Source organism: Crinia signifera, chromosome 3, assembly GCF_055691185.1.
Source record: "Crinia signifera chromosome 3, ASM5569118v1, whole genome shotgun sequence".
NCBI classification, from domain to species: Eukaryota; Metazoa; Chordata; class Amphibia; order Anura; family Myobatrachidae; genus Crinia; species Crinia signifera.
Window position 1 is genome coordinate 235,581,590 of NC_139219.1, and position 23,446 is coordinate 235,605,035.

At 41.9% G+C, this 23,446-nt stretch overlaps 1 protein-coding gene across 2 annotated transcripts in view; it reads right to left on the minus strand.

Moving 5' to 3' along the window:
* Positions 1 to 19,891: 19,891 nt before the first annotated feature.
* The window catches only part of FXR1 (FMR1 autosomal homolog 1), a 56,180-nt gene continuing 52,625 nt past the window's right edge, over positions 19,892 to 23,446 (minus strand). The window contains exons 15-17 of one of the 2 annotated variants that reach the window (XM_083177689.1): positions 22,887 to 22,967; positions 22,304 to 22,395; positions 19,892 to 21,322 (exon numbers count right to left, since the gene is read on the minus strand). In XM_083177689.1, the coding sequence (XP_083033815.1) occupies positions 21,152 to 21,322; positions 22,304 to 22,395; positions 22,887 to 22,967 (344 nt within the window). In that variant the 3' untranslated portion in view covers positions 19,892 to 21,151. The remainder of the gene's footprint in view (positions 21,323 to 22,303; positions 22,396 to 22,886; positions 22,968 to 23,446) is intronic. The other variant, XM_083177688.1, reaches the window with a different exon arrangement.

The following is a 23,446-nucleotide window of genomic DNA, read 5'->3' on the forward strand; positions in this document are numbered from 1 at the left end:
GTAGCTCCAGTAGAGATTCGTTTAAAAGAAGGCAGGATAGCCCCAAAAATACCACAATACCCTTTAAAACCTGAAGTCGAACTAGGTGTGTACCCTGTGATCCAACGATTGCTCCAGCAAGAAATCCTAGTTCGAACCTCTAGCACGGCCAATAGTCCTATCTTTCCTGTGAAAAAGAGTGGGGGGAGGGGCTACAGACTAGTGCAGGATCTAAGAGGGGTAAACACAGTAGTTGAGAGCCAATTCCCCGTAGTGCCAAACCCAGCTGTCATCCTGATGCAAATCCCACCTCACTGTACACATTTTACAGTCATTGATTTGTGTTCTGCTTTCTTCTCTGTCCCTTTGCACCCTGACAGCCAATACCTTTTTGCTTTTACTTACAGAGGAGTACAGTACACCTGGACTCGACTCCCTCAGGGATTCATAGACAGCCCTAGCATCTTCTCCCAGGCCTTGCATGATTGTTTACAATCCTATCAACCCATGAGTGGTTCGATACTAATACAATATGTTGATGACCTATTGTTGTGTTCTGAATCACTGGAGTCATCAGTGGATGACACTCGACATCTGCTGATGCATCTCTCAGAGACAGGACATAAAGTATCAAAGGATAAATTACAATTATGCCAGACCAGGGTTAAGTATCTGGGCCACTGTCTTACCCAAGGGTTGAGACACCTCACTGACGACCGAATCCAAGCGATTCAAAACATGGTACTGCCGCAGACCCAACACCAGATCCGTACGTTCCTAGGCATGTGTGGATACTGTCGCAATTGGTTCCCAGGATTCTCTATTCTGGCATTACCACTACAAGAAATGGTTTCCTCAACTAAGCCAGATCGGGTTTCTCATACTGAGGAATCTGAGCTGGCTTTCGAGGAACTAAAAGTGAGCCTAACAAAGGCCCCAGCACTGGGAATGCCAGATTACGGGAAACCCTTTGAACTGTACGGAACAGAAACAGCTGGGTGTGCGGCAGGAGTACTTGTCCAAAAACATGTTGATGCCAACCGACCAGTAGCGTACTACAGTGGCCAATTGGACACCGTAGCACGCTCACTCCCAACTTGCTTACGAAGCGTAGCTGCAATAGCACAACTAGTAAGCAAGAGTGAGGATGTGGTGTTAGGACACGATTTAACTGTTCATGCTCCCCATGCTGTCTTTGCCCTCCTAAACTCTGCCCAAACACGACACGTGTCCTCAGCACGGTTCACCAAGTGGGAACTGGCGCTGATGGCCCCAGTAAATATTACCATAAAAAGATGCAACACATTGAACCCAGCCACATTCCTTCCTCATCTGCCCTCCAAGGCACAAAGGGTGGGGATTGATAGGAATGTTGCTGAAAATGGTAAGACAGAGTTTAGTGAAAGTGAGGACAAACATGATTGCATGACCTACCTGAATCAGACCTTTACAGCACGTCCTGACATAAGCGACAGCCCATTAAGTGAGGTAGACATAACCTTATTCACTGATGGTAGCTGTCATAGACAAACGGAGACGGGAGAGCTGTGCACAGGCTACGCGGTAGTAGATGGAGAAGGTATTGTGGAAGCTGAACCCCTAGGACCACCTCACTTGGCACAGTTAGCGGAACTGGTGGCATTGACCAGAGCATGTGAACTGGCCAAAGGAAAATCAGTCAACATATATACCGACTCCAGATATGCTTTTGGAGTAGTGCATGATTTTGGGGCCCTATGGCACCTCAGAAATTTCATGATGGCGGCTGGCACACCAGTGGCGCATGCGACATATATCAGAAGACTCCTGGGAGCTATCCAGCTTCCAGACAGAGTGGCTGTTATCAAGTGCTAAGCACACACATCAGAGAAGGACCCGGTGTCACTTGGTAACAGCCGCGCTGATGAGGCAGCGAAAAGGGCCGCATGCCCTGTAAATAGTTCTACTCCCCTTACAAACCTTTGTACACTAAACATGGTATCCACATCAAAACTGACAGAATTTGTGTTCCCCACAGGAAAGAGCAGTATGGAAGTCGAAGGGATGTGGCCAAGAGTCCACCGGACTTTGGAGAGATGGACATGGGAAACCAGTGGCCCCCAGGGCATACCTTCCTAGTCTAGCCGAGGCGGCCCATGGGCTGACACATCTTGGGAAGGAAGGTATGTGCAAGCTGGTAAAGGCCTACTGGTGTGCACCAGGGTTTGCTTCTCAAGCAGGTAGAGTGGCAATGTCATGCCTCACCTGTTTGAGGAAGAACACTGGAAAAGCCATCCCAACAGAGCCATCCCACATCCCTCCTACAGAAGGCCCTTTCCAGGTAATAAAAAATCGACTTTATACAGTTACCACCCTGTAGAAATTTGAAGTATGTGTTAGTATGTGTTGACATGTTTTCCAGCTGGGTGGAGGCTTTCCCCGCTGCCTCCAACACTGCTACCTTTACAGCTAAGAAAATATAGAAACATAGAATTTGACGGCAGATAAGAACCACTTGGCCCATCTAGTCTGCCCCTTTTTTTAAACATGTTACCTCAAACCATATTTGATCCTTATTTTTTTGTAAGGATATCAATATGCTTATCCCAAGCATGTTTAAATTGTTTTACTGTATTTGCGTCTACCACCTCTGTTGGGAGGCTATTCCACTTATCTACTACTCTTTCTGTGAAAAAATTCTTCCTCGCATTTCCCCTGAATCTTCCTCCCTCTAGTTTCAGTGCATGTCCTCGTGTTCTGTTGCTCCTTTTCCTGTGAAGAATGTCTCCCACCTGTACCTTGTTAAAGCCCTTGATATATTTGAAAGTTTCTATCATGTCCCCCCTTTCCCTTCTCTGCTCTAAAGTATACATATTAAGATCTTTTAGTCTTTCCTGGTACGTTTTGTGATGTAGGCCATGCACCATTTTAGTTGCTCTTCTTTGTACAGTCTCTAATGTATTTATATCCTTCTGGAGATATGGCCTCCAGAACTGAACACAATACTCTAGGTGAGGTCGTACCAATGACCTATACAGTGGCATTATTACTTCTTTCTTTCTACTGCTGATACCTCTCCCTATGCAACCAAGCATCTGACTTGCCTTCTTCATTGCTTTGTTACATTGCCTACCTGCTTTTAAGTCCCCTGAAATAGTGACACCTAGATCCCTCTCTTCCTCAGTAGTTTCCATTATAGTGCCATTTATACTATATTGAGTCTTTGGATTTCTGAGACCCAAGTGCATGATTTTGCATTTTTTGGCATTAAACTGTAGTTGCCATTCTCTTGACCATTTCTCTAATCTGCCTAGATCCTCAATCATTTGTTTTACCCCTCCTGGTGTGTCTACCCTGTTGCATACCTTTGTGTCATCTGCAAAAAGGCACATTTTACCCTCAATTCCATTTGCAATATCACCAATAAAGATATTAAAAAGCACCGGTCCAAGTACAGATCCCTGGGGTACTCCACTTGTAACCTTTCCCTCCTTTGACTGTACTCCGTTTACTACAACTCTCTGTTTTCTGTCCTGCAACCACGCTCTTATCCATTCAACTATCTTAGAATCCAATCCCAAGCTTTCAAGTTTATTTAACAGTCTGCGATGTGGGACAGTGTCAAAAGCTTTACTAAAGTCTAGATAAGCTACATCTACAGCCCCACCTTGATCTATTTCTTTAGTCACCCAGTCAAAAAAGTCAATAAGATTTGTTTGACATGATCTTCCCCCAGTAAACCCATGCTGTTTTGGATCCTGTAAATTGCTGGTTTTGAGATATTCTACAACTCTTTGTTTTAAGAGTGTTTCCATCAATTTCCCTACTACTGATGTAAGGCTCACTGGTCGATAGTTGCTTACCTCTTCCTTGCTTCCACTTTTGTGCAGTGGGACTACATTCGCTGTTTTCCAGTCCTCTGGGATTACTCCAGTAGCTAGTGACTGGTTGAATAATTCTGTTATTGGTTTTACCAGCTCCCCTTTAAGCTCTTTTAGTATCCTTGGATGTATCCCATCTGGCCCCATTGATTTATCCACTTTCAGTTTTGAGAGTTCTGCGAGGACTTTCTCCTCTGTAAATGTACTTGTCTCTCCCTCAGTTTTCTGACTATACTTGCAACTTAACTGTGGCCCCTTCCCCTCTCTTTCAGCAGTGAATACTGAGCAGAAATAATTATTAATATTATCTGCTATTACATTGTCCCCCTCAAGAAAACTTCCACTCTCTGTCTTCAGTCTAATTATTCCACTTTTTGTTTTTCTCCTTTCACTTATATACCTAAAAAAAGTTTTTCCCCCTTTACCCACTGACTGGGCCATTTTCTCTTCAGCCTGTGCTTTTGCACATCTGATTACCTTCTTAGCCTCCTTCTGTCTAACAAGATACACCTCTTTGTCCTCATTCTTCTGCGTCTGCTTAAATTTCTTAAAGGCCAACTTTTTTGCTTTCACAATACTTGCTACTTCTTTTGCAAACCACAATGGCTTTCTTTTTCTTGTGTTTTTCCTAACTCTTTTGACACAAAGTTCTGTTGCTTTTAGAATTGCACTTTTTAATTTTTCCCACTTATCCTGCACTCCTTCCAAGTTCTTCCACTCTGCCAAAGAATCCCTTACAGAGTTTCCCATCTCTACAAAATCAGCCTTCCTAAAATCTAACACCTTTGTTTTTGTGTGCGATGAGTCAGTCTCTGTCTTTATTTTGAACCATACTGCTTGATGGTCACTGGATCCCAGATTTTCACCCACATTTATGTCAGATATTCTGTCACCATTTGTAAGTATTAAGTCTAATATTGCGTCCTTACGAGTGGGCTCCCTCACCAATTGCTGGAGGGATGCTCCTTGCAAGGAATTCAGCATGTCCCTACTTCTGGTGGAACTTGCAACAGGCAGCTCCCAGTTTACATCAGGTAGATTAAAGTCTCCCATGATTATCACCTCTCCTTTTAATGCCATTTTATTGATGTCCTGCAATAGGCTCTTGTCTAGTTCCTCTTCCTGACCTGGTGGTCTGTAGATCACCCCTATACGAAGAATCGCCTTCTCCCCTGTTTCTATGGTCACCCAAAGGGCCTCCGTTTTTTCTTCAATACTTTGTATGGTACTTATGTAATATCTGGACTCCCGTTATTCTTATGAGACCGCGTCCCCTCGCGGGGCTCGCTGCGCTCACCACGCTTCGGGCACGGTGGCTCGCTGCGCTCGCCACACTATATAAAATCAACTCCATGCGTAGTTGGATAGTAGGGGTATGAAAAAATGGGGTGCATTTAACATGGGAGTCCAGATAATACATAAGTACCCTTTGTATTAAGGTAGTCTTTATATATTTTTTCACATATATTGCAACCCCTCCTCCAATTTTTCCCATTCTGTCCTTCCTAAATAAAGTATATCCTGGTATAGCTATGTCCCAGTCATGATTTTCATTGCACCATGTCTCTGTAATAGCCACAATATCCAGTTCATCCCTTGTCATTATTGCAATTAGTTCTGGTATTTTATTTCCTAAGCTCCTAGCATTTGCACACATAGCTCTTAAAGTTGTGTTTGTGCTTCTCCTGCTGCTAGCTATGTTCATCTTTCTGCCTATATCTATTCGGTTTTGATCGGCATTATCTTCTGTTGCAGTGGATAGGCTTTCTGTTCCATTTGCCTGCAGAGACAATACCTCTAGGTTGGGGGAGCAGATTTCTTCATTCTTATTTGGTTCACTGCCCCCCTCTGCTAGTTTAAATAGTTGCTTATGAAGCTTCCAAACTTCTCACTTAATATTCTCGTTCCCCTTGAAGATGGGTGCAGGCCATCACTTTTATATAAGGCTCTGTCTTGCCAGGTAGCTTGACTTTGACCTAAATATCCAAATCTCTCCTTGTTGCACCAATTCCTTAGCCAAACATTGAAGTTTCTAATTTTCAGAGTTCTATCTTCCCCTTGGTGTACTGGCAATACTTCTGAAAAAGTTACAGTGGTTGCCACCTGTTTTAGAGCAGTTCCTAACTTTCTAAATTCATCTTTTACGGCCATGACTTCAGCATTAACCAGGTCATTTGTGCCAAGGTGGACGATAACATCCATCTCCCCATCTTTTCTTGCTGCCTTTACAATTCTTAGCATGCGTTCTTTATCTCTTGGAGCTGTGGCTCCAGGTAAGCACCTTACTTGTTTCTCTACTTTAGTATCATTTCCCAGATTTACTCCTCTAATTATGGAATCTCCCAAAAGAAGTGCAGTCCTTTTTGGAGGTGAAATTTTCCTGGTCCTACAGTTAGAAGAGGTAGAAGTCCTCATATCTTCCTGTTCTTTATTGCCTATGTTGGTCATACATTCCAACCCTGCAAGAGCAGCATATGAGTTTTGCAGTGTGACCACTTGGGGAATGTGTCTGATGCCCTCTGTCAGTCTCTGCCTTTCAGAGCCCACAGCAGTCCAGGCAGAATGTCTTCTGGGGGCTCTCTGAGGCAGTGGTGGTTGCAAGGACACAGACATCCTACGTAGCTCAGCATGCAGTTTAGCTATCTCCTCCTGCAGCAAAGAAAATTGTTTGCAGATTGGACAGCAGCCGAGTCTCCAGAATGTCTCCCTCAAAACAAATGCATTACATCCACTGCACTGCACCAGGCCAAACATTGTATCAGATGTATGGTAATAACAATATTAATATGTTTTGGCTTTTGTGTTCAAACTCACCTTTTTCTGTATTCTAACTCACCTGCTTCTGTTTCCAACTCACAAGTCACTTAAATATTCAAGCTTCACTTTAGTATGCAAGCTTCTCTCTCAATGAGCAAGCTCTAATGAGTCTTGTCTCTACTTAAATAGTATGTCAAGAGTTTGTCTGTAGATATGGTATCCCAAAGGTTATCAAGAGTGACAGAGGCACTCATTTCACAGGAGAAGTCTTCCAAATCATGTGTAAACTCCTGGGAATTAATAGTAAACTTCATACTCCATATCGATCCCAAGCGAGCGCCAAAGTTGAGAGAATGAATGGTACTATTAAGAACAAATTGGGTAAAGTTATGGCTGAAACAGGGTTGTTATGGCCAGAGGCACTGCCCATTGTGCTGTATAGCATTAGGACCACTCCCAGAGCTCCCCTTAACTTGTCCCCCTTCTAAATATTGTTTGGCCGGCAGCCACACGTCATGATAGACCCACAGGATGATCTAAAATGTAACAATGAACTGACTGTGCAATATATCCTAAAGCTAAACAAACAGCTGAGGAAACAGCAAAAAGAACTGAACTTATTGACACCTGACATGCCTGTTGAGAACTGTCATAATCTTAAACCAGGAGACTTTGTTATGATCCGAAATTTTTTATGCTCAGGTTGTTTGACAGACCGTTGGGAAGGACCGTACCAAGTTTTGTTGACCAGCACTACATCAATTAAAGTCGGAGAGAGAGAGACTTGGATACATTCGTCCCACTGCAAGAAAGCCAGTAACGCGGAATCCCCTTGTGAAGAGAGCGAAAGAGATGAAATATCGCTAGAGGCATTGTTCCGGGAAGATTGAAAGGCAGCCAAGGTCGAGCAACCTGTACGAGCAAAGTTAAAGGACAGAGCAATAAAAGACCCCTGGTAAAGACGATGGAAGGACTACAAGCAACAGGTTCATGGTTTTATTTCTATTCCCTTGTTTTCCTTTTGTTTCCCCTTCTTCATCCAAAGATGAAGAAGGGGAAATCTTCTTCATCCAAAGGTGGCTGCCACACCCTAGAGTGATCGGAGCGGAGTTCTGACAGTGTACTAATCGACCCAGATCAGGGTGAAGTAGAATCCCTAAGTAAGCCTGATACTTTACCCATAACAGGAGATGGTAAGAGGTATGAGGGGAATGCAGTTCAAGGGCAATGTGATGAGTTATTGTCTGGTGAATACTGTGTTTGTAGATATTGTCAACCAAAGATGGAAGAAGAATGTATCCAGCGATGTCAGTCGATGGGTAAGGCCACTACGAGCCGAAATCCCTTGAGTGATTACCACTCATTAGTGGGCAAGGTCTTAAACCAAACAGAATGCTGGGTGTGTTCACAAGTATTACATAAAAGGAGTAGTGTAGGCCTAGTCCCATATCCTTTAAATATATCTGAGATAAGTGTCTTAAATAAGGGGAAGCCACTGGATAAGAGATACCTGTATACCAGGTCCCCTAGTCTTAGATTACACCCATACCAAGTGGACAAGTCCCTGGTGTGTATGAACTTCTCTAGTTCCAGACAGATTGGTACTTGGGAAGTGACATGGTACAACCAGACAATAACTTACTCCCAGCGTCCAGATGGAGAGCCTATTGATAAGGAATTGTTATTAAAGATCTGCACCAGTGGAAGACACTATAAATATGTTTACACTGTAAAGAGAAATAAAATGATGGCTGCCAGAGTATCCGCCGGTTATTGTAATATGACCCTACAACCAGAAACCTGTGAAGAACAGGTCAGGGAGCAGAGGACGGGAATGTTTTTATGGATAGTGTGTGATAAAATCATGAAATATTCTGTCCCTTATTTTCTCCCTGACGATGTTTATTATATTTGTGGTAGAAGGGCGTACAAATGGCTCTCCATGAACTACGTTGGAATTTGTTATTTAGGTAGAGTGTTACCCGAAGTAATGACCCTTACACATGATGAAATGGTAAGCATACACAAAGGTATACCTCCTCCTTACACTCATACCCAACATGACCAAATCCACAAAAGGGATTTAACAATCAAGAAGGAACCCCTAGCCTCTGAATTGATACACGAATCATTCGGTATCCAACTCCTCATTGTGTTAGACATTACCCATACCGCCAGGGGAGTCATTAATTTTAAGTATATTCAAGCATTAGCAAGCTTGGTAGACAATATTACTGAGATTTATGATGACACCTTTAGATACACTGGGAGGGAGTTACAAGCTTATAAAAGAGAGCTAGTTCAACATCGGATGGTGTTGAACTATCTGACAGCCATGACAGGAGGATATTGTGTCACCCTCTCTACACAGTTTGGGGTAAAGTGTTGTACTTACATTACCAACAATACTGAAGACCCAGAAGAAATCATTGATCATCGGATGGATGAGATTCTTCAGCTTAAATGGGAATTTAGAAGGGAACACAATATCAGCCTGGCGGAAGTAGGTGATAAGGTCACCAAATGGACCTCCTGGTTGAACCCAATGCATTGGTTCTCCGGGTTAGGAGAATGGGCGCAAGGAATCATAGCTAATATCGGAAAACTACTTCTTTGCATCGGTGGTGCCATCATAGTCTTTGTGTTATTGTTTAAATGTGTTAAAATGGTGACCCGGGGAAAGACCAAACGTACTGAAATCATAAGTGTAAGAACGAGGGATGCAGAGAAAGACCAGGGTTTGGTATATGACCATAGAATTGAAACCATCACCCACTAAAAGATACCATATCTGAAAAAAAAATTGTATATATTGTGACCTCCCTTGTTTTTATTTTTATCCCAAAAATTGTACATTATCCTTCGTCACCCTGAGTAGATTGTTCGATAAATGTGGCCCCACGTTTATCCATAATCCCGGATTGGCCTAGCGCAGATGGTTTACTCCCCTTTTATGTAAAATTCAAGGATCCCAAATTTTTTCTGATAGGATTATGAATTTCTGTTGTGTTTTTAGGGAATATTTTGTACTGTGACAGTTTTGTATTTACTGTCAAAGGGTGGACTGTTAAAGTCGAGTTGCACACACGCAATTTTAGGATAGTATGGCCACCATTTTGGTTCGCAGAGTTGCGCAAATAAAGTATAAATACCCGAGTCTGTGTAACAAAGTGGATCATAAGCGCAGCCATACTAATACACATAAATTCATAATACCATACTTACACCAAATAAAATGTAGTTAATTAAAGGTTTAGAGCACTACACATAGTTTAATCAGCAATACACACTATGTCTGTATAATGTTTAGTATCGTTATGTTCCGTTTCTTATGCGCAGCACTCCGGTCGTTGCGAAAACCTCGCAACTCATATGGTCCGATAATTACGGACAAAATCCATATTTCAAGGACCATGTCTGCTAAACTGTGTGAGACAAAGGAATCCAGTTATAACCGGTTCTTGTTGCTGTTTACGACCCCCAACGACGATGCCAACACACAAAGGACACCAAAGTACACTCCCCCTGCACCAATCCAAACCAGGTGTAATACTTTGCCCCAATCACTGAGGACTGGACATTCGAACACTGGACCAATAGGAATGGCCTTTAACCTCCCCCCTTTTGACCCTATAAAGATAGCGAACCCTGGGGTGGCTCGGTCACTTCGGCACTGCATCTACCCCCCACCATTGACCGGGCTAAAGTTCTATTTGAACATAGCGAGCTCCGACCGGACTGCGCTGCGCATATCTGATGAGATGGTAAACGGTTGCATTCCTTGTGCTTTCTTATATTGTTTATTGGCTGATTGTATTCTGTACTTGTTTTCTTTCCCCTAGTAGTATTTGACTTGAATGAGTATTGTTAAGGGAATTGTATCACGTGTTATCCTGTATTTCTTCTTTCTGTAATCCCCTGGTGTCCGCTAGGGACTAAATACACCATTTGGGGAATCTATCTCCTCACTTTGTTATATCTTTGTCTCGTCTATTATTCGCATCTAGCGATAAGGTATATTACGGACATTGTCCATAAAAGGTATTCGCAGTTTAAGTACTAAGTACTGCGAAGGGATTTCTTATTACTGGAACTGATCCAGCGTGTACAATACACGGAAAAGGTCCGCTACGCTTTGTTCGCACGTAGCTAGGGATAAAGGGTTACGGAAAGAGTACGTAAACTGCGCATTTCACTTATTGTCATTCTGGTTATATTAATATCAGTATTAACAAGGGGGTAGAGGAGGGGATCGGAGGGGGGGGGGTGTATGACAGTTTTGGTATTTCAATTATTATAAGTGTATATAATCTCAAATAACAAAGTTATCTATATGTGTTTCAAACAGTTTACAGATGTCATCTTTTAAGGAGGGGTTACGGCTCTTTATGAACGGGCCCCAAACAGAGTAGAAGCGAGATGAGGGTACAGTGAAGCGTCTCAGGGTATCATATCTATCATAGTACATGTATTTCAGAAGTAGTGTTTCAACCCAGCGGCGTAACTATAGCACTGCCGCCCCCGCCATCGCGGGGGGGCGCGCTGTGCATGTGGGGGCGCCAGGGGCTGCGGTGCTATAGTTACACCCTCCCCAATCCCCTGCAGACTTACCTATCTCACTGGTCCCGGCAGCTCCGTTCTTCTGCTGAGGACCACCACAAAATGGCCGCCCCCATATAGCCCACTGTTCTCTGAAACTGTCTGCTGTATGGGGGCGGCCATTTTGTGGTGGTCCTCAGCAGAAGAACGGAGCCGCCGGGACCAGCGCGATAGGTAAGGCTGCGGGGGATTGGGGGGGGCGCCCAAAACTTAGCTACGCCACTGTTTCAACCTCTGCCACAGTAGGAATATGTGAGATTTCCAGGAGTTCAAAATGACCTTCTTGGCAATAGTAACTGTTAAGATTGGTATTAAGTGGTTACAACCAGGTGGGAGAGACCAAGGTTCAGAGTTTGCAAAGAGTAGTGGAGGAGGATTGAGTCAAATTTTCAGGTTAAAGTTGCAGTTGATGTAATAAACAAGTTTATACCAGAATCTCTTTATGTGTCTGCAGGTCCGAACCAACATTTAAGGCACATTCCTGTTTCCTCCGGGACGTAATAACTCTTTTGATGTTGTGAAAAAAAATATGCTCTATGGAGCAGTTTAATGTGAACCTCCTGGAGGATAGATGATTTTAGAATGCGGAGCGTGTTGTGATAGTATTTATGTATCGAAGTGTTATCTGATAATAAAGGAATATCGCTTGACCACGTTAGTGTTATATGTTTCCAGGTATGTTCTGCAGATAGTGAAGAGAACGATTCAGATATATTTTGTCTTGAATTTACCTGTTTGGATTATAGATATAAACCTCATCATTGTCATCAACGCCAGGGTGTGGGGGAGCAATTGAGGGAGGGACTGAGCATAATGTTGTAATTGGAATAGAAAGAACGAGCTGGATTTGTCTTTTTTTAGTAAAAAGAAATAGAAAGCTTATAAATATAATTTAATTAGAAAGGAATTAAAAGAATAAAGGCCTCAAAATTTAGAATATATTGATATGGGGGTAATTTGAGGCCATTTATTTATTGTACTCTCAAAAAGGACATAGTTATTTGCCCAGTTAAGCTAATTGAAAATGTCTGAATACCTAATTAGCCATAAAGGAGGGTGTCCAAGGGGTTCTGCATGGTGTCCGACATTTTAAGCCTAAATAAAGTTCTTTCCAAACCATTCCTCACCCTCACTGAGGTCCAACTGGAAAATAATTATTTACTGTGGTCAGGGCTGCCAAGAGAAATCCTGGGCCCCGGTACAACAGCGTCACGGGGCCCCCCTGCAGTGGCGAGCTACATAAAAGAGGTGTGGCCATTAAAGGATATAGGGGTGTATACCACACCATATACCCTTTATGCAACACAATAGTAGACTCCTTATACTTGCCCCTTACACATTATGCTACACACAATGAGCCAAAATTCACATGGAATGTCTTAAAAGTAACATTATGCCACAGGGAATGACACAAAATTCAAATTATTCCACATGGATTGGGCCAAAATTCACATTATGCCACACAGATTGAGGCAAAATTCAGAGACAGTGAGAGGAATGGTGGGGATGCAGGGAGAGAGGTGGCGGGGACAAAGGTGCATAGAGCGGGATGCAGAGACAGAGACGGTGGTGACGAAGGGCCAGACGGTGGGGACAGAGATGGTGGGGACGCAGGGACAGAGACAAATTAGGTCTAGAAGGTTATTTCTTGCACATATCAAATAAAAACAGAAGACATACATTACAACAACAAAAAGTTATAACAATAATAAACATAAGTAAGAGGTGGGGGGAAAGGAAGGGTAAGACAAGGGACAAAGTACAGGTAGGGTAGAAGAATTGTGCTATTCTCAGGAGAGCATACATCAAGTGCGGTTAGGTGGGCTAAGTGCAATGTATTCTTTGTGTTCATTCTAGCACCCGCTATCTTTGGAAATCCATGCAATTCCTCTTCCCTGCCTGGGGTATCGCTGTCTGCTGTAGTGCTTGTAGCACAGTGTGGTCTGTATATCAGCACTGATATGCAAACCAGACCTGTGCTAGAAACACCACAGCAGACAGGTGTCTCTTGTTACGAACCTGACTTGTTTCACATTCATTTTCTCCATATTCAAGTGTTTCCAGGCTTGCCTGTGTCCATGCTGCTGCTGCAGCATCACCTTCCTAGCTGATTACTCGAGTGTGAGGATTCCTGTCTGCTGAAGTAATCACAGGCTACTTCAGGTTGTCTGCATTCCAGGCTCCTCCATGTTGAAGACTGACATCGTTGCTCCAATAGGTTACCTGCAAGCTCTAACCTGTACACCTGTGCCAGAATCAAGGTATTCTCAGGTTCTGAATGATGCTGCGGCTTGCAACCAATCACAGACAGGCAAGGGGGATATGAGTCAAAGTTCTGGCCTTTCCTCCCAGCCTTGAACAATTGCTCAATCTGTCCCTTGAGTTCCCGCTCCTGAGTCAGAGAGTTTCTGGGGTCCCAGTGCTTCCAGTTATACCATCTCAATTGTCCTGCTTTTGCTATCTGGCTATCCCTCTACCTGCCAGTCACTCCTGCATATTCCATTCCTGTGGGAGAGTGTGGCCAGCCATCCCCAGCAGAGGTCACCGTTGGTTCTGGCTAAGCTATCCCTGCTAGCTTCCAGGCTAGTCACCTACATTGGCTCCCAGGCCAAACTCTTGTTATTGGATGTGTTCTGTCAACACCCCGGGTCGACCATCAACTGCTGTACTTCTCCAGAGACCATTATCATCAGTGTCCTGACTGTTGACACTCTGAATCAACCACCAGCTGTTGTGTTCACCAGAGACTGTTACCATCCATGTCCTGGCTGTCGACAACTCCTACTGGTTACCAGGCCATCAACAGTTATCGTTGGCTCCCAGGTCATCGACACTCCTCCGGCTGCCAGTTTGTCGCCAGTCATCTCCGGCTCTTAGGCCGTGGACTACTCCTAATGACTCCCAGGTCGTCAACAGCCATCTCCCGCTCTCAGGACATCGACAACTACTAACGGCTTCCAGGCCGTCAACAGTTATCTCCAGCTCCCAGACTGTCGACAAGTCCTAACCGCTCCTAAGCCACCTGTCATCCCCGACCGACAGGTCATTTCAAGACAACTTTCAGATTCCCAGTCCAGTGTCCTCAGCACCAGACAGCTACTTCCAGAGGACCAGGGCAGGGGCCGTGACCTGCTCGTCAGACGCAGCCAAGTCCAAAGCTCCTTGCAGGGGTTCCCTGGTGAATACAGCTGATGAGTTAGACTCCGCCTCGTTTCTGGTCTCCGCCAACCCTCTGGTCCAGCTGTTCTCTGGTGTGCCTGTGTATTACCTCATCATACTTTAACCCTCCCTCCACTAGTCCACCACAGTCACAGCCGGGAACACAGCAGACCCCGATGCGGACACCTTTTTCCCCACCACATCTCCAACAGAGGTGATACGGAAGCGTAGCATTTATGGGGCAAAGTGGGGCATCTATACCACCTGGTGAACAACTTATACTGGGTTTCAATGACATCTAAACTGGTGGAACATTGCAATATCATTGCACAATGTTTTTTTTCAGTCAATTTGTATCCCCCTATGGATAAGGTCGTTATCTCATGCTGTGCAGAAAGAGGGAGTACTGGGAAATGTTCTGTCCAAGACAATTCTATGAACCTTACAGATTTTGTGCGTAGGAGCTGAGTTCTGTGTACATAGTTTTTCAAAGAGAGGAAGTAAAAATTTAGCGTCCTTCCTTGTGATTGGACAAAATGGCAGAGTTGTAAGTAGAATCAGAAGTCTCTGGGGGGTATGTTTTCTGTTTCACATAGTTCTGAGAAGGATCTAATTGTACCCTGATTATATTACCAGTGCACACTATCTAATCCCTTATTTTTCCATCTGGCAGCTATCCCTCCTGACAACCCTGGGGAAAAGGAAGGGTTATCTAAAATGGGCATGGGGGTTACCGGATGAAATAATTTATTTAACTCTATTCAATTTCCAAATATCTAGAGTATGGCCCACAGTGGGGTGTTAAAGTTTCCTAATTCTGGGGAGCCAGAGAACATGTCTGAGGTTTAATTGCGTGGAGTAAGATTCAAGCGTCAACCACTGTTTCCTGTTAGAGTCTGGGTGTGTATAGTCCAATATTCTATAAAAGATTAAGGATTGGTACAGTAGTAGGCCGAGATCAGGGGTAGTTGTTGACCCCCTTGTAATATACTTCTAGATAGATGGCAATGTTTCAACCTGGGTCTTTGTGAGGTGCTGCTATTCTTCGCTCTGAGCAGACCATAAACCCCTCAGTGCATGTTTTTAATTGGAATTCAATATTAAGTTGCAATAGGCATTTGTGGAGAAAACATCAACTCACACCTAATTGGATTGACCCTATGGTGTCCATTTCAGTCAGTTTTGAAATAGACTTAAAAAAAAATACCTTTATCAAACATATAGGCCAAGCCAAATTGTATCAGGGTTTGTTATCAGTGATTAAAAAGGACCCACATATATTTTGCAGTGAGATATCCTGCATATAGACAATGCAATGGAATACATATCAAGAAAAGGCACTTAGTATGAGTGTGCTTATGCCAAGCTGCATAATAAAGCAAATACTGGAAGAGTTAAAACTGCCCTAAGAAAGTATCAGGCATGTGGCAATTTGAATAAAAAATAATACAATTAATACAACAAAACAAATTATAACATAGAAGTTGGAACAAAAATGATTGACTGGAGGTGTGCACGAACAATGAAATATTTATAAGAAAGGATAATCATTCTCTGTATCCACCAGTATTGGGGTGATCAGTGCTTTTTCCCCTCAAAATGATAGGTATGTAATCTAATGGGGGACCACACCCACTTTAACGGTTCATTAACTGGGCCTTTAAGATGGCATTCCTCCAAAGTTGAAAGTTGCCAGTGTAGTGGAGTCCAGATTTTAGGATAGCATTGCACTGGTGCTGGACGCCTCACCGACAGTCATTACTCCGACGTCGGAATCCCGACTGCTCCCTCGTGGGGGTCCACGACCCCCATAGAGGGAGAATAAAATAGGTGGCGAGAACAGCTCGCCACCGTGCCCGCAGCATGGCGAGCCGGCAAGGGGCTTCATTGTGCTCCCCCCGTGTGCAATCGGAATTCCGACGTCAGGCTAATAACTGTCAGAATCCCGACTGTCGGTGTGTTATACTACACCCCATTGCACCAAGTTTAGTTGATACTAATGGTACGCCTATAGATGTTAAAGAATCCTTTGGGGGAGGTGAGGGTAGTCAATCCCAAAAAAATCTGTATGGCCCACCGGCAGGGACACCTTACGCATTTCACTGCTTGTGCTGCTTTTGAAAAAGCAGCAGAGCCCAATCCTTCTTACAGGGGTCCATGGTAAACACCACCACCACCAAGACTCCACATCTCTGAACTTGGTTTAGTCAGTTCCAGAGTATGGGTAGACATCTATCAACCCACCCAGGATATGTAATAAGCACTAAAATTAAAAGATTAGGGGGCTATTAAATCCATACTATTGGCCTGGTATGCTGTCAGCCCCAGAATCCTGTGTAAAATGCATGACCCTCATGGGCAGTTCATAAATTGGCTTCATAGGAATCACAGCCAGATATTGGTAGACCAACAAGCTATGACATTCTGGACCAGTTTTTAAAGTAGATGGATAGAGAGTTTAAAGAATACCCCAAAACAAGCAGCCCAGCTGGTTGAACTTCTAGCTAACCATGCTGGATAAAATTCTTGGACAGTGTAAAGCACCATAGAGTGGTTTAATTAAAGTCCTGTGGTATCAACAATTACCTCCCATTCTCCTCCACAGCGACCACAAAATCCAACAATATCCAGTCACAGCTCTAAAATTCATGAGACTGTCCACAGTTGCAACTAGCATTAGCAATGGTATTTCCATTGTTTATGTAAAAAGAGTCAAGGGCAGTTATGTGCCAAGAGCAGAAGCACGCGGGCAGCTGCCTGCCAGGAGGGAACAGACTTGCAGAAGATGGGAAGTAGTTATGGCATTAAGTCCAGGGGGAGTAAAGGAAGTTGTATGTCTGATAGAGGAACAAAATGAAGAGCTATCTGCAGTCAACACAGCCTTCCTTAAGGACTATGGTACTCAAAGGTGTCCCTATCCTTAGCACCTGGCATGGATCAATAAGTAGTTTTAAAGAATTTGCTATATGTTCTGTATTATTACAGAAGGTTGCAAGAAGTAAGCCTGGCTACTGTTTAGTAAATGACCATGTGTCAGAAGATTCTGCAGTAGTTCAAACTAGAACTGCAGTTTACACAAACATTTGAACTTCAAAGCTTTATCTTCCAGCATGACAATGACTAAATTATAGAAAGAAACAACACTAGTGTGGCTTAACCAAATGCCGCTGGGCCTTGCCTGACATGATAGCATGTGCTGCAACCAAACCAGAAATGCCCAGTGAGCGAAATCTGAAAGATATACCAGCAGCTGCTATGCTCAGTTCCCTCCCCAGTACCTGCCACTTAGCCAATTAATGCTGATCAGGCTGATTAATGCTGATCAGGCAGTCCAATGGTGCACCCCCCCCCCCCCCCCCCCCGCCAGCCAGCCAAACAAAGAAGTTGCTAGAGGAGCAGTATACAGTCCTTAGGTTAACAATCAAAAATTCAACCACTATTGGTTAACAGTCAATATGCATTATGTCAACACGATATATATATATATATATATATTTTTTTTTTTTTTTCCCAGAGGTAGATTAGCATGCCCAAAGTATTGCAACCAGTGTTGACATAAACACCCCCCAAAAAAAACTCAACCATTTCACCAAATCGACCTAATGCATGTTAACCTTTTGACTGATGACCTAGACAATGTCAAGCTAATGGTCCTATGGGGAAAAAACAAAGGTCATGTATTGGTCACCAATGTTTGGTTAAACTAAAAAAACTAGCAATTTTTTTAAAATGAGATTTGATTTTTATTGCAAATAAAATAGTGTTAGAGGAGTTTTAAATAGATGGTCTTAAACGAATTAAATCTTAAAAGAAAAAAAAAACAGCTAGCATTGGGGGGGGGGGGGGAGATACACAAACATTACTTACTTTACTGCTAAAAAGGTAATGCAGTACAATTGCATGTAACAGTGGTTGCTAGGGTAGTCACAGAACTCCAAAAATGGTACATTGGGAAAGAAAAAAATCTAATTTGTCATTAAAAATGATTAATTTCCTTTCAAACTATTTCTGCAGGGAATGTTTATCGAAGTGAAAAAGAACCTTAATATAGATTATTTTATAAATAATCAAGGTACCCTTTTGTCAATCTGTTCTTATGGTCTTCTTTTTATGTATTAAAAGCAGAGTCAACTGCTTAAATATTTTCCCTCCCCTTTGCTTAGTTTTCTTGGTGTCTTTCACGTTCAGGTTATATTTTGCAGATATAGTATCCAATATTTTATTGGGAAAATTCATTGTGCTCTCTTTAACGAGATTTCCATAGATTAGGTTCCCAAGAATATTACACAAAGAGGATAGGAGTACTATAACAACTTCTTTCACAGGGACCAATTCAATGCTATTAGTCACCACGTTCTAATATTTTTCTACAACGAACTCTATCAAAACGCTTTAAAAATATAGGGGAGTATTCATTTTCCCCCCTAAGAAACATCAGACATAATTCCCACCTGTTACCAAGGCTGCAATTTTTGCAAACAGGCAAACCCATGCTGCACTGCAGGTGGGGCAAATCTAACATGAGCTCTGTGTTAAAGTTACCTAGCAACTTCACATTAATGCTTTGCCTTGTCAAAATGATGGGTCTACAGCATTTAAGAAATGCTTTCAAACAGGTCCCTTTCCCCATTCAAAATTTTATCCATACAATATTTGCATATTCTTTGGATTACATTATGCTAAATAAGGGAGAGGAACTTCTAACCAGATACTTTACCACAGTGGTTCTCAAACTGTGGGTCCTGACCTTCTCAGTAAGGGGTCGCGACTCCATGTTGCTGACAATCAGACTGATGACTTTTCTAATCTCAGTCAGTGATTCAAGAAGTCTAAAACATCAGAATAATTCAACATATTTTTTAGACTCCTCCCTTCATTTCGAGCCTCCACAATGCTGCCATGTACGTGCGGTCTGCTGACTACACATGTGACGTGATGACCTTCGGCAGTAACTTGCCGGGGTCCTGTAATTTTTGTCTGATAAGGTCCCAGAGCAAAATAGTTTGCGGGACCCCAGCGTTACCATTTTCAATATTTACAGATGTGACATGCAACTATGAAGATATATTTGTGCAGTGCTCCTATCACAGCAAATTGAACCAATTGTGGAAACCAGCAAGCAACAGATGCAAAATGAATGAATTCATAGATTGTGCATTGAATATAACTTTATGACCATGCTAACAACCATTTTCATGGTGTCTAGGCAATATATGCTGGTTAATATTTATTATGGAATAGTGAAATAAATCCTTAAAGTATACATAAAACTACATATTGTAATAACTGCAGCATACATCTAGGACTACTATTAATACCTACCACAATCAAGTTAAAAAAGGAATAACCAATTACATGGATAACAGTCTTTTACATTGTTCCATTGTCAAGGCCATGCAATAGCTGAAGGCTGGACTGAAACTAGAAATTCAGATATATATATAAAAAAAAAAAAAAAGGGAATGTCACAGGGCACAGATGTAAGGCAAACAAAAGTCATGTGAGGAATGAAAGAAATGAAAGAAGCAGACAAGATATGCTTGAAAATTATGTGCTGGAAAGTTGTTTATTTCATGGATTTCTGTCCAGTTAAGTACTTCGGCGTCCAATATGTGTGACCAACATCAGGCTATAAATTGTGACACAATGTAAATCCAGGAAATAGGTCTAGTACAAAAAGGAATCATACTGCTTTGTTAACTCCTACTTCTTGTGAGTTTAACGGAGGACTTCAATTTCAAAACAGGTCAAATGTATTTACCCTAATGAATCAAAGGTCATTATGTAGATACACACATTAACCTTCCCGCTGCGGAACATGCATGCACTGAATGGGTAAATATTTATTTGCATTTTTCCCCATAGGAAACTAGGCTGATAATCAAAAATGGAAGATCAAAGTTTTATTTTTATTTTTTTTTCACTTTTCCTTTTTTTTTTTTTTTACTACCTGCATACAAAAACATATTGCACATCAAACAACCAAAACAAAAATAAAAATACCATACTAAGGACTAACATATGCAGTTTTTTGTTTTTTTATACAGGAGAAACATTCTGGAAATTGATCTTTTCAGTAGTTAGGATTATGCCTTTGTGGACATGACTACGTTCGGTTTAGTGTTTATAGCAATGTTTGATTTTTAAATACTGTACAGTTTAATAAATAAACCAAACAAAGCTCCAATGAAGAACAGTCACTGCCAGTAGCTGCAGACGAATATTTGTCTGTGTTCCAGTGGTCTGCAGTTTTCCTCCATACAGCTTTTTCAATTAAAAAAAAAAAAAAAAAGTAAAAAAACAAAAACACAACATGTATTAAAACGACCAGTTTCCAGACCTAACCAATGGAGAAGTTACAGTTCAGTGCAAAATACTTTAGACTGCATTTTTCTAGTTTCCTCAGGTGAAGAAGTGGTTGCATATTATTAAAAATGTAACAAAAAGCAGCTAATGCTTTCAGAATGAATATTATGCAGAGTACCCCCCCCCCTCCCAATTCAATGCCATATCTGAAACAAAAAAAAAAAATCCTATAGCCAGCACTTTTTCTTTTTTTTTTTCTTCTTTAATGTTTCGTATACTATCTCAAGGCACATCTGATGATGTATTTAGAACACAGTAGGTATCAACTTATATTTTACATGTTTATCAGGATCCCTCCCCTTTCTTTATTCCAAATGGAGGAACTGAAAGTGTGGTGTAAAGACTGGCGATCCTTAATCTATCTTTGGCAAGCTTGTACAAGCACTATTGTAAAATGTAATGTAAAGGAACTGTAAACTAGGAAACTCCATTTAGGACACCCCATTCAGTATGGCTTCTTGGTTGCTTCCATCTTGACAGCTTGCAGAGGTTCTTTCTGGTGCCGTTGTCTGTGACTTTGAAGCACTGTCACTAGAGGACCCGCGTGGCCCGTTTATGACCTTTTCTGAAACTGGTCCATGTTCTTCAATTACATCCTTTACCTGTAAAATTTAGATTTTAATGATAGAAAAGATAAAAATAAACACTTAAGCTCTGTACACATTGAGCAATACATTGGTCGCTGTTGAAAACGAGACACTGAGCAGAGATGGTCGCTGATGAAAATGAGACACTACCAGGGGTAAGAGGCAGGGAAACAGTTGACTGCCTGGGGAAGCCACTGACCGCGGGAGCACACTCCCAGGGACATGGTCGCTTAGCAACCATATCCTCTGCGATTATTGCTAAAATCACACAGTGTGCAAGGGGCTAAAGTCCACACATTACTAGCAGAACTAATTAAACAGATATTTCTGTATGATCAATAATAACTGAGCAGAGACACTGGAACAGGGAAATATGATGTCAAACCATTAAAAAAGCCCTTTGAAATAATAAAAACTTGTGAGCGGGACACACTGGAGGACATACACATTTTATTAGAACTAGGAACTATTTCCATCCAATTCCCATATAAGTGGATATATAATTTGTTTTCTCATCAATACAGATTTATTATCTTCAATTGCCCAGTAATTATTAATTAGTTGAAAGTTTTATGAAATAACTAAAGGTGACCCATCAATGGAAATCCTTGTAAAATATTTAAGGAATAAATTAGGAATAAAGACTAGCTTCGAGCGGATTTACTAGTACAGTATAAATGAGTAAAAAACACCACAGAGAAACCACTCAAAAAGGAGTATGTACAAAAATATGACTGCACTATGTACTTTATCCTGGTTGGTATGTAATTAAAGAAACATTACAAGCAGGTCTGGTGAGTGCTCTGTACATGCATATACGTGTGTATTTCTGAAGATAGTTGATAACCCTTAAATGGAATGGCACCCCAGAAACATTAATACAATAACATCAGATGTGGTGGCATCTCCTACAGGTGAACATACTTTTGAATATTTTGTTTTTGGGGCATCAAGTAATACACTTGCTGATGGATCTTCAGGATACCGCTAGCTTACCTTTTCTTTTTTGCCTTTAGCCAGCGTTTCTTTAGGGAGGTTTCGCTGTCTACTTTGAGACTCTGCTCTAGAGATATAGTCTGCCACTGTAACTGTAAAGGGAAAACAGGACAAGACTATTCAATATGTATACTAATTGTGGTCTTCACTATTTATAAAACATTCATACTCCGCTACATTTACCACTTGACAAAATTAACAGCCAAAAATACTGCAGAAAATAACTCAGATCGTTAGCAACGAACAGTGTGTAAGGCAGTGTTATACACAACCCATACAAAAATGCTCATTAATAGTTTTGGCTTAATTTAATGTGCTCACAAAGGATTACAATTAGTATTAACGGTTATTTCAAAAGAACAAAGCAAAGCAGGGTGGCAAATTAGGGCAGTTCTTTAAAAAATAAGCAACAACTGTAAATGAACACTATGTAATCAGGCAACACACGCCATAGAGAACACCATTTTAAATTAAAACCATTACATTAAAACTTTTCCACTGCACTTCACTGCAATACCTGAAAATAAAAAGCAGTGCATGTCCATGCAGATTAGTTACCAATAACCCCTCCCACTTCAGTTACCTGGCTGTCTATCTTCTGCCTGACCCCTGAAGCGACGCCTGCGGCTACGATTGCGTCGCTGGGGTTTTTGTTCACTATCATCTGCAATATTAAAGGGCATCAAAAACTTAAACTACTCTTTGCCTAAAGGCAAGTACCTTAAACCTAAGGAATATGCAAATTCAACAAATCAAGACTTTTTCCTCCATAGGCAAAAAAAAGAACCCCACCACAGAATAGTACATGAATTTCCAAATTGCACATAGTAAATATTAACTAAGGTGTGGGGAAAGTATATACTTACTAGAAATAGTGTACATAGAATTAGGGTTTCACTACAAATACCCCTTTCACATGGCTAAATCGGGTCAGCCCGAGATTAATTTTCACACTAAACCTGGGTCGCCCATTATACAGAGGGCGGACCCAGGTTAAACCCGTTCTATAACCTAGATGAATTGCCGGGTTGGTCAATCCAGGTAATAAGCTGTGGTGCTTTCACAATGCACCTCGACCCTGGTCCATACTACACCAACCCCCAGCAATAACCCGGTTCCCAAGGTGCGATAAAAAATAGTTCT